The sequence below is a fragment of the Saccostrea echinata genome, unplaced genomic scaffold (genome assembly GCF_033153115.1).
Source record: "Saccostrea echinata isolate AGI-Se365-2 ecotype Australia unplaced genomic scaffold, CSIRO_AGI_Sech_v1 ptg000033l, whole genome shotgun sequence".
NCBI lineage: Eukaryota > Metazoa > Mollusca > Bivalvia > Ostreida > Ostreidae > Saccostrea > Saccostrea echinata.
In genome coordinates this window covers 34,119,821-34,132,172 of record NW_026889782.1, presented here as the reverse complement: position 1 = coordinate 34,132,172, position 12,352 = coordinate 34,119,821, and the positions used below count along the sequence as shown (strand labels likewise).

The window sequence follows — 12,352 nt, the reverse complement described above, 5'->3', positions numbered from 1 at the left end:
CTAATGACCCTCTGCTCCAAATTTCACGAAAATTTTTTAATCTTCCCAACATTGATTTCCATCAAGAGCTATAGCATCAAAATCAAATGAAAAATAGTATGAGGTATGAAGCGCTGCTTATTTTTTCAGAAATGATTTTTATGTCAGATCATAATATGAAGAAATTTTAACACAGAAATTAGAAAGAGTAATAATTTATTATCACAACATAAAATTAGAAATATGCGGTGTATATGAAAATAATATTTAGTGTCATACCTACTAAATTCATATTAGAAATCATAATGAAGCGCTGCTTCCTAAGTCAGAATATCACAATGTTATATGTGGTTGAAAGAAAACAATACATCTGTTAGCAAGAGTTATTTCCTAAAAATATTTTTTCATTGGAAAAAAAATGTAATACTAATAAAAATTCTACATTTGGTGCTTGATACATTAAACCATTTTTAAAATGATCGTTAAAAAGATAGAACTTATTCAATTTTTAAGGGTTTTAAAACTGGATTTAATTTTTTTTTTTTTTTTTTTTTTTTTTTTTTTTTTTTTTTTTCCGTCAAACATAATAAAACAATTTGAAAAGTACAGTCAAAGGAAATATATGGTAATGTTTCCATCTTATGTTAAGTTTGATCGAATTGACTGCTCAAAGGTCTCGATAATTAAACTCTGATAAAGTAAACTATGAGTAATACTAGGATATTTTACTTGGAAAGTTATCTCTCTTATCAGAGGGTCGGTCCCCCTTAAGGCACAACTTATCACAAATAATGAAGGTTTTTTTACGATTTGAATGTATAGTCGATACAATATTTAGATATAATTTTTGTTGGGAGTGGTAGTTTAGTGTAATATTATTTATAGAACAAACTGAATTTATCAAATATAATGAAGGGTTATTACGATTCGAATCCAACACTTGAAGTATTAGGTGGCGTTTCATTATGTGTTATCAATCGCTCGGAATTTTCGGCTTTTCGGAAAGGTCCGCGAAATTGCGATTGATTAGATTTCACATGGTATTGCGAAACGATATGGGCACAAGTTTCAACTGACCTCTTTTCCTTTGAAAGTATTTGAAATAACAGTTTGCTTAATCAATAAAGAAATCATTATATAAACAATCGCAAATACACCTGTTACATTAAAAGTTTAACCTTTATTTTTAAAAAGGACATTTTAAAAATATATTTAAAGGTTTATCACAAATTAAAAACTGCTAAGGTACTATGAAACATAAACTAATATATTTTTTAGCGACATCGACATCCTGTAAGTAAACACAGGCAATTGGGATATGGATCCCCCCTTTCCATTTTTTTCTCTTTAAATCAAGGGGCGAGTCACCTTTTATTTTGTATTCTAATACCGACAATTTACCCATAGGCCGTAAAGATACCCTTAGATGAGGGTGATTTAATCGAAATATTTACTAATCGGGGGCACATAAAAATTAAATGGAAATACGAAACGGAAGAACAATGTGTAAAAAACAAAAATATTGATGTCTGCATAGTTCATGTTTTCTTATGCTTTAGATAAATAATCATCCGAAGTTTAAGTTAAACGACGAGAAAATCTCTCTTCTTATGTATCAGTCGAAACAATATATTTAAAAACAGCTTATAGAGACAAAAGGGTTACATTATCGATAGCATATAGTACATGTTAGGATACAAAAATAGGAAAAAAGTGACTCGACCCAAGATTTAAAAAGAAAAAAGGGGGGGGGCATTTTTATGTATCAGTCAAAAACGATATATTTAAAAACAGTTTATAAAGACAAAAGGGTTACATTATTGATAACATATAGATCATATTAGAATTCGAAAATAGGAAAAGGGTGACTCGACCCCAGATTTAAAAAGAAAAATAATGGAAGGAGGGGGGCTGTCAAAACCCAAAGTATCTGTGTAAATAACGGCTTACAATGCTGTTATCTACAGATTTTCTTCGCTACTTTGCTTTCCATGTCCAACCAGTCGAATTAATGTTATATACATTGAAAGTCTTTTGAACTCCCCCCCCCCCCCAAAAAAAAAATCTGCCTGTTGATTGCGTCAGATAAAATTAATTTTTAGATTCTCGTCACATTTACCCCTCTAAAAATGTCTCGTTCGTTTGTTTGTTTGTTTGTTTGTTTGTTTGTTTTTTTTTTGTTTTGTTTTTTTTTTTCTATTTTTATACGTATAATCATAAAATCAAGTTAAGATTTTTTTTAAAAGTTATGTCTATATGTAAAAATAAATAAAAACATTTTTTTTAAATATATACTGAAAATACCATGTATTTAGCCGGGACGATATTTGGCGGAAATTCATTCATTAAGAAATTATCGTAGCTATGAGCTCATTGCTGAATGTTCTAAATAAAAACATTTCATATGTATACTTGAATAAGAGGATAACTGTTTTCCACCAGCGCACTAAAAAAATACATAGCCAAATGTAGGATACTTATCTACGAAAAAGAAAAGAAAACAAAACAAAAAGAAAAGAAACGGTAAGAAAACTACACATAAAGGAAATACATTGAAAGTAAGAAACTAAAGGATTGATCGTCGATAACTGATTGAGATAATTTTCACTAATATGAGAGATACAAAGAATATTAGAAGAGAAACATGTCTAATAATCATTTCATTGCTATTGAATTATTATGATACGATTCGTGGGTCATATGAAAGCAGATAGACGTGAATTAAAAATATTTTAATTTGTTTTTCTGCTCTGTATACAGGGTCGATATTCACGACGTCAAGCATGACGTCGCGATATTTAATGACGTAGTTCTTAAAAATGTTACATTTTGCGATATAAAAGCAATTATCTACATTTAAATTACGAGAAAACAATCTCGAAAACATATTAATTTTTTCACATAGATTTATTTGAAATCAATTCTATTTTAAGATACCAAAGGGGGAACATTTTCGTCTGCACCATTTAAAAGTTAATGATATTTTTTGAAGAAAAAAATCTTACCTGAAAACGACCGAAATCGGCGTTTTTCCTATATAATTCAATACAATAACGTCGAAAATGTTACTACAACAATGGCATCTTTGGAATTTAATTACATGAAAACGATGCACACGAATTTTATAAAATTTTCAGAGAATGTAAAACAAAGGCAGAGGAATCATATAACTAATTTTCATGGTATGTTTTCGGACACTTTTAAAAGGCCTGCAAACCCGCGACCTACGTTAAGTTGTATTGCTCGTAGTTAAAAATCAGAGAATTGACCGATTGATTGTTTGATTGTCATTAAATTACGCCGATTTAGCAATCTTTCAGTGAGATTCCGTCTATAAAAAAACATTAAGAGAAAACTAAAAAGCGGCATTCAAAGAACATTAAAGGATCACTTATAGTTATCTTTCTTTCTCCACTTAGTTATTTATTTCACTTCAGAACCTTGCATTGCCATTAAGTTTCTTTTCTAAACCAATCTGTAAAAAAAAAAAAAAAATAGACCATTCAGTTAAGACAGAAAGGCGATAATCAGTGACCATTAAGTGACAAATAAGCTACTGAATGCCTTGTACACTGCAGTGTCTTTCCATGAAGTTATCTTTCACTCTCCAGTCGTTATTCAGTCACATTCAGGGGACCATTCAGCGGTAGAATTAGAATTAGCTTTCTGGGTCCCTTCCCTGTCCTTTCACTCTTCAGTCGTTATTCAGTCACATTCAGGGGACCATTCAGCGGTAGAATTAGAATTAACTTTCTGGATCCCTTCCCTGTCCGTTAACTTGCTTTCAGTGATAATCTCTTAATTTTTTCCTTGATTATTCAGGGATCTTCACTGACCGTTCCGTAGTATACTTACCTTTTTTAACCGTTTTGTAAAATTATTCAATTTCTTATGACCTTTTTTATGTGATACTTATTTTGGAAAGAATATTGAAAAGTTTCAATTGTATACGTTAATGGCTCGTAATATAATTCAAGCTGTTTCTTAAAAATTTTGACTGATTTTAGACTTAAATATAAATTTTCGAGATGAAATAAATAATTACAGAAATGTTAAAAGATTGCAATTCAATGCGTAAAATGAAAAAACCCAGAATTTCTGCGTCTTTTGCGTAAATGAAAAAAGGAAATTAAAGAAAAATGATATAGATTATTTATATATTAAATTGTTTGTAAACAAAGATGACAAACATAAATTTAAAATAATATATAATGATAAAATAATGAATAAACAAACAATATATTAGTAAAGTGTCTCATGTTGAATTGAAGGCAGCTGCAGTAATTTTCTTCCCATACGTAATATTTGAATAAATTCTGCATCAAAGATTAGAAATATGGACATCTTGTACAGTAAGGAAAATCTAACACATATGAGAAAGCAAACAAATTGTTGGAAGACTTAATCTCCAAAAACTACATAAATATTGTCAATCAGAAATTAAAGCATATTTTTATTTCAACATCCAAATGCATGTGTAGAGAATCAAGATGTTGTTTTTATTTATTTTTTCTAAATGTATCCTTCAATTAAAAATGAATAATTTATTTTATTTTATTTATTTTTTTATTTTTTTATTTTTGCAAAATATCTAAAAAATTAGAGAAATGGAAATGACTGCACTGCTAATTATACAATGAAAGACGGCACCAATTGCCTACCTGTAAGCAGTTGTTTTCTCCGTTTTCTGTAAAGTTTAAATTACTTGATGCAAAACTTCAAATTCGAACTAAATCATGAAGAATTATCTCTCTTGTCGTAGATATTTTTTGAACATTTTGTGACACGAAGCAAAGACATACATTATCGTACTGAAAGTACAAGAGGCTTAACGCAATCGTTTTTTATTATTTGAAGCAATGAACTTTATCAAATACATGGAAGAAAGTGATCTGAAAATTAAAAAAAAAAGATGAGTTTAGCGAGTTTAGCTTGTAGCATTAAGAAAATAGGAAACCGCAAACATTATTAAACTTGACCTTTAATATAAGTATTCATAAAGAGGAGGGAGTAGAAAATATTCTTATGAGATACTAAGTACCCATAAAAGTAAATTTAAAAAGAACATTATCTAAGTTTACATAGTGAAATTATTATAAAATCTTGCTTTTGCATAAGGAGACAAACCATAATCAAATCGTTAAAATATGAGAGAGGGAGAGAGAGATATATATATATATATCTTTTTATATAATTCCTTGTCCTTAAGATTCCTCCACACAGTGGAGGATATAACTGTGCTGCTGACAGTAACAAAAGAGGAGGATGGTGGTTTAACGCCTGTCACCAGGCCTTCCTCAACGGTCCCTGGTCCCCGGCAAACTGGAGCTGGCCTTGGTATCCAACAGTAGAGAGTGGGGCAAATGGGAGGCAGACCATGATGTTAATCAGACGTCACTAGGTAAACAAAACTAAATATTAATATCCAGTATTTACTCTTGGTATTTCCTTGAACATTTTAAACAGGTATTAGAATATTCGTAAGAGGTATAAAATATGCCCTTCTTTTTTTCTGAAACATTATTTAATTCTTTACTTTGTTATAAAACATTTTTTTTTTATCTTTTTTTATAAAACATACCCTTTTATTTTTCTTAAACATTATTTAATACTTTTATTATTTTTTTTTTACTTACAACAGATGGACATTAAAAATTGAGAGACCAGGCCTCAAATTGATGACGACCACCAATCAGTCAGATAAAGCATTTCTAATAAAAGAGACAATTTTAAATTTATCATGGGATTCTATTCAATTTCTTTTTTAGATAATGTTATATATCAAGAGAGAAAACTTGTAAAGAATTTTGATTTGAGGGGATTTTGTGGTCAAACTATTTGCTGAAAGAATAATAATTTATTATTTTTATTTTATTTTCCTTACCAAATGTACCAAGTTAAAGCTGTACATAATATGTGTTGTAATAAATTGGCAATTAGAAATATTTCGTTTTTATTTACGAACACTACCACATGAAGATACCTAGACGGATAATTTGGATAAAGATTGCTCTATTATTAAACGTATTACAGTGGAAACTGTTTTCTCCGACACCAGTACAATCTGTGAATTCCGACATTGCATTTCATTCTCATTTTTGGTTGAAAATGCTGTATTTATAACTTGAACGCTTAGTGACCGTGTATCTATTAAACATGACGTAATTTTCTCTCTAGTTAATGCATTATGACGTCGTAAAGTGCGTCATTTTTCCCATATCCGGTAAATTCCCTTAAAAATGACCAAAAGTTTAGTTATTTTTTCAATATTTCATGTAGAGCACAACCTCTGATCCAAAATATGCAATTAAATAATGAAAGAATTCTTTTTGAAGATCAGAAAAATGTTTTAATTTTTGGATCGTGAGCTGTGCTCATATTTTAATTCTTTGATGATGGTAGACAACTACGCATGTTTTCTGCAAAATTCAAGAACATTGTATTTTCTCAAAGTCTGTTTTCTAATACCTGGATTCTCAAAAAGAAAATTTGTTATAGGAAATTAAAGCACTAAGTCTCTAGTTTATTTTGATATATGAAATGGGACAGAGGGTGATAGTCAATTAATTGATATAATGACAGGGTCATTTTATGCAGAAAGTGAACCTAGCTCTTTCTATGATCTTTACACTGTGCAACCTACATCGTGTTTATTTTCTCCCAGTGCATGTCGGATAAAACAGGTTTCATTGTATTCAAGATATTTTATAACCCAATCATAATTAGTTGCATTTGATGTTCATGTACCTCAGCACAATATATCCAGGATTATGCTTCTCTATAGATATATACCCCATCTTTTTTCCAGGCATGCAGTATTTTCAATGATGAGCAGACATATTCCATTCTATACTTAATATACCTTATATAATTGAAAATAACTGCTTAATTGGATGCTTATGTTCCTTTTTTTAGGGGAAAAAAATAGCTAAATATTCAAACGTACTTCATATTTCTTTCAACAAATTGAATTATACCATTAATATATTTATTTGGCTTAAATTTTTCTGGCAACAAACACAATGATGCCAGATTATTACGCCCCACATGTCTAACTTTTTAACAAGGGTATGTAGTGAGGTTAAAGAAACATTTTGCTTATAATATGTGTTGATAACTACGCATTCAAAACACAATAAAAAGACGGGGATGCAAAAGATTATAGTATGCATTTTATTTTGACATCAAAAAAGTTCAACGCAAGTATATGTGCAAAGTCAATATTCATGTTTACTTCTATTAATTGCAATTTACCCGAGGGATAATACAATTATTTAAAAAAAAAAGTGAAGCAAGGCATTGTCGTCAAATGTAAAAACATTGGCACGGAATGCAAAAGAGCCATTAAAATCCACCTCTGCAGAAAAAGGAAAGAAAATAATATCATTATTGAAATACCGATATCAAACCTGTTTCATTCAATCACCTACTAAACCTGATTTTAATCTTGTTGTCTGGTTCTCTTCCAAAGCAAAAACAAATTGGGAAATACTGAATTTAATAGAAATTTCTGAAACTCTTGTATCATCAATTTATTTGTCAAATAATCAGCAGTCTGCCTCGGTTTAGAATTTGACTGTACGTAGAACATGCTCTTTTTGGTATCAAATAAGTTGGAAAAAATTAACTCCGTATAAGGTTTGAATTTAGTATAAATAATTCTGGAATACTTTCTTTAAAGGAATTTGTTAAAATTCCTGTAAAATTACCTTGTTTGCCAGTAGCCTGCTTCGATTTCAAATTGATGAACTCAAAGCATGCTATAAAGGATCGAATAAGTTGGGAGACATAAACACACCTTAGGCAGGTAATAGCGGAATGTTACTACAAAAATAAAGAATTTTGACGATGGAAAAGGTGAAAATTTTTTGTTTTCATGCAATTTAGTTGTTAATTGATCTTTTTCGTTAATAGTCTGTAAAGCATCCAAATAATGAAAGTATTGGACTTTTAACGCTGTCAGAAAATTGAAAAGAAAGATCAATATAACAAACAGTGACCGATCTTTAAAAAAAATCTGTATATAATACAAATCTGTGAACGAGAATAAACACGGACCCCAGTAAATTCCAGAGGTGTTTTCATTATATGAAAGATATAAAGTATTATTATTCCTATATTGACTCAAACAATATGAGAGATTGGTTTTATATTTCAGGTATCATTATTTGAGAGATAAGCTTTATATCTCAAGTATAATTCTTTTGACTCTCAAACAGTATGAGAGACACACTTTATATCTCAAGTATCAATATATACATTTCCAAATATTCCCTTATATAACACTATTTGAATAAAGGAGTTTTTACATCGGTGTAAAACAAGTTCGTCATGTGACATTAAATTGATTGTTTAGTCTTAAACGATTTACGTAATTTCATATTGACGTTATTAGTGATCGACGTGTTCAACACGTTCAATTTATACCGCTGAGTTTTGAAAAAAAAAGTTGAATAATTCAACCCTGCATTTTGGTAAGGAACAATTATATGAATTACGAGTATTGTAATTGAAAGAGTGTTTCTAACCATCGGCACTATATTTATAAGTAATCAGGAGCTAAATTATTGCGGATTTTAAACATTTTTAGAAGTTTGGCTTTGTCTCTTCTTGTTACAAGAGGTTCCAACCAGTTTCAATATACAATGCGTTTCTTGATGCTAATACTGAAAGACATGTCACTATTCTTGCAGCGGTCATTGAACCTTTTCAAGTTTATTGATATCTGCCAACGAACAACCTGACCAAACTTCAGATGCAAACTCAAGTTGTGGTCGAATAAAAGAAATGTAAAGTTTTGATAAAGTATCTCTAGACACTGAAAATTTAAGTTTCTTGAGAAGTCCAAGTTTTTTTTTTTTTGTAGCTTTTACTGGCAATACTATCGGTGTAGTCAGTCCAGCCAAGACGTTTATGTTGTGATACATATTCTAAATGACAGTCCCCAAAAATAATTTAGGTAATTGGTTTGTATTTTTTAGCTGAAAAATACTACTTTTGTTTTACTTGAATTAAATTTCAATAACCATTTTTTGGACCACTCATCCAGAATTTTTAAGTCATGATTAAGATTATGTTCAATGAGGCGCACGTCAATCGAGCTCTTTTGTAAGGAATTATCGTCTGCAAATAGTCCGCAAACAGATATCATGTTTTCGGTTGTATCATTCACATATATTAAAAATAAAAGAGGACCAAGGACAGAGCCCTGAGGTACCCCAGCATGCACATTTTTCACAAAAGAAAATGATTTTTTATACATGGCCTTTTGTTTTCTATTATTCAAGTAACTTGTCAACCATTCTAACATATTACCAGAGATACCATACATTTTTAATTTATGAATCAATCCCCTATGCCAAACTCTATCAAAAGCTTTAGATAAATCACAGAAAACCATACAACAATGTTGCCCTTCATCAATATGTTTTTACATTAGTATGATAAGTTTCTAAAAGTTGGTACACAGTTGAGTGAAAGGGCAGAAATCCTGCCTGATATTTATAGAAAAAATCATTTGTGTAAAAAAAAAGTATATACATATTTAAATATAACTCTCTCAAATATTTTACTTACACAACTCAAAAGAGATACAGGTCAATAACTTGAAGTGACTGATGGATCGTCTTTTTTTTTTTTTTTTTTTTTTTTTTGAATAAGGGAAGGACATGTGCTAGCTTCCAACTTTCAGGATAAACTATGAGTCTAAAAGATTTATTCAATTAAATATGTGGATATAACGGACAGTTATCGAGCTCAAAGGTCCATCAAACAATACAAAATAGGAGCAGAGCAAACACGGACCTCCAAACATCAGAGGTGGGATCAGGTGCCATGGAGGAGTGAACATCCCCTGCCGACCGGTCACACCCGCCTTGTGCTCCTTGTCATGATCGGGAAATAAGGGAAAAATCCGTCGACAATTCAGTGTGTAAATAATGGACTAACATTCAGTATGAAAAACGTCAGTCAGCATTTGACTCCATGATAAATTGTATTTGCTGACAAGGTCATTGTATCGACCATAGAACTTACGAAATGATGACTTTAAACGAGACAGCTGATATTCTTGCTTCATTAAATTTTTTGTCAATAATTTACCTCGTTTTAGAAATTGTACATACGTAGAGCATGCTCTTGCGTATCAAATCAACTGAGAGATATATATCCCGTATGCAGGTGATGAAAGTATATTGCTGCATAAGTAAGGGAAGTTGACGATTGAAAAGATAAAGTCATCACGTTTATCATAAAGCTTGGTTGCTAGATTACCATTAACGTCTTTTTCAAGTAAAATATCCAAATATGAAACAGATGTGTCAGACTGTGGTATCTGTGGTATCTTTTATTTCAAGCTCATCGGGATAGATCGCATCGACAAAAGAATGGAAATAGCCATTGTTAATTGACAATAAGTCGTCGATATATCTAAATGTCGAGTTGAACGCCACAGCAAGTGTTTTCTTCTTTTCACGTACAAGATTTTGGACAAATTCTGCTTCATATGAATACAAAAAAAGGTCTGCTAATAACGGGGCGCAATTGGTACCCATGGGAATTCCAATAGATTGTTGGAAGACCTGGTCTCCAAAATCACATAGATATTGTCAATCAGAAACTCCCCTAACAAAAAAGTACTATAGTTTACTATAGTTAATTATAGTTTACTATAGTTAACTATTGTATCAAAGTTTTTTTCACTATAGTAAATCAAAGTATATTTACTATGGATTTCAGATCGTTATATTTTTAATTCTTCAATTCAAACGTGCACATTTTTTATATTAAATTGAAAAATTATTTGTATATTCACATATTATTTCCAAATTTTACATTACTGTTATCGAATTTTAGAAATTTTAAGCTTTGAAATCTAAAAAAAAGTTCCACAGTAAAGTTTCATAGTAAATCAAAGTATCAAAGTTTTCACTATAGTTAACTATAGTAAACTATGGTTAACTATAGTAAATTTCTGTTAGGGTCAAGCATCTTTTTCATGTCAACTTCAGAGTACGTGTGTGTACAATTAGAATGTTTTTTTTAACAAAATAATTTTGCAGATGACCAATGACAAGGTAAGTAAATTTACGAGTTCCATTTTTATTGAAAAAGCAGCTGTCAATGATATCTAAAAGCCTGGACTTTTATTTTTCGTGGGGAATGGTTGTGTATAAAATTGAAAGTCGTAAGTTTTTTAGCCGTTGATTTTGGTAAAATCTTGTGATTTCAAATTTTCCAAAAGTTCCTTGGAATGTTTAAGTATCCACATCTGATTTACACCACTTCTCGAATACATTGCTGCACAGTACTCTTGAAGTTTCTCCTTCACTACTGTTAATATCTTAGTGAGGGGTAAAGAAACAGGCTTACTTGAACATTTACTGGAACCCGCCATGTATTTTTGTTTAAATAACAAACAAAGTGGTCTAGCTATTGATTCTTTAGAAGATTTTAACTTTTTATGGCTAATGCAATCAGCTAATGCAATCAGGGTCCACAGCTTTGTTTAGGGACAGGAGAGAAATAATATGAGTAATCTCACTTTCTTGAATATTTAAGTCACAAAATTTTTCTACATCTTTGGACTCAAAATCAGGTAACTCATCCTTTATATCAGAGATTGATGTAAAAAAAATTCAATTTTCTCTTTATTGGAAAATGCGTATATGTGATCAGTTTTTTCATTCACCTGCTGAATAGGGGGTATTTCGGATGAGGTCTTGGCGTGAAAGACATCCTTTAATAATTTCCAGTATAGCTTATTATTACTTTTATTTGCGTCGTTTAAATGAGAATTAATGTTGTCATAATAATTCGCTATTGCATGTTTCTTCATATTATTTACTTTATTTCTAATTTTCCGAAATTCCTCTCTATCTGACTTTTTCTTGGTTTTTTGTGCTATTTTCCTTAATCTATTCCTAAGTTGAATATTTCTTCCTAATAAAGAGTCCATCCATGGTTTGTCGTTGGGTCTTATCGTAACAGTTTTTTCGGGTATACATTCGCGTATAATAAACATAAATTGTTGCGTAAAGTTTGTTGTAGCGGTTTCAATATCAGCTGATTTTGTAATAATGCTTTCCCAATCAAAGTTACTTTATAAAATATTAAGTTCTTCTAAATTTGCTTCTTTATAGTTCCATACTTTGCGTTTATATGCATGACTGTTACAGTAATTTTGTTTCACATATATGTACGTAGCTTTGTGGTCACTGATATTTGCGTCAACCATTAATGTACCTGAATCGTATACGAATTTTTCCCGACTTATAAGAATAGGGTCTATTAGCTTTTTGTATTTTGTGTTACTCTCGTAGAAAGCCCAGCCATGCTCATGATCTCCGAGTATTACAATATTGTTTGACATATC

The 12,352-nt window shown here is 30.5% G+C and overlaps 1 protein-coding gene across 1 annotated transcript in view; it reads left to right on the top strand.

Annotated features, from left to right (window-relative positions):
• Window positions 1-5,380, top strand: part of LOC133198463 (fibroleukin-like) — a 116,731-nt gene extending 111,351 nt beyond the window's left edge. The window contains exon 5 of the mRNA XM_061334552.1: window positions 5,208-5,380. Coding sequence (XP_061190536.1) covers window positions 5,208-5,380 — 173 coding nt within the window. The remainder of the gene's footprint in view (window positions 1-5,207) is intronic.
• The last annotated feature ends 6,972 nt before the right edge of the window (window positions 5,381-12,352 follow it).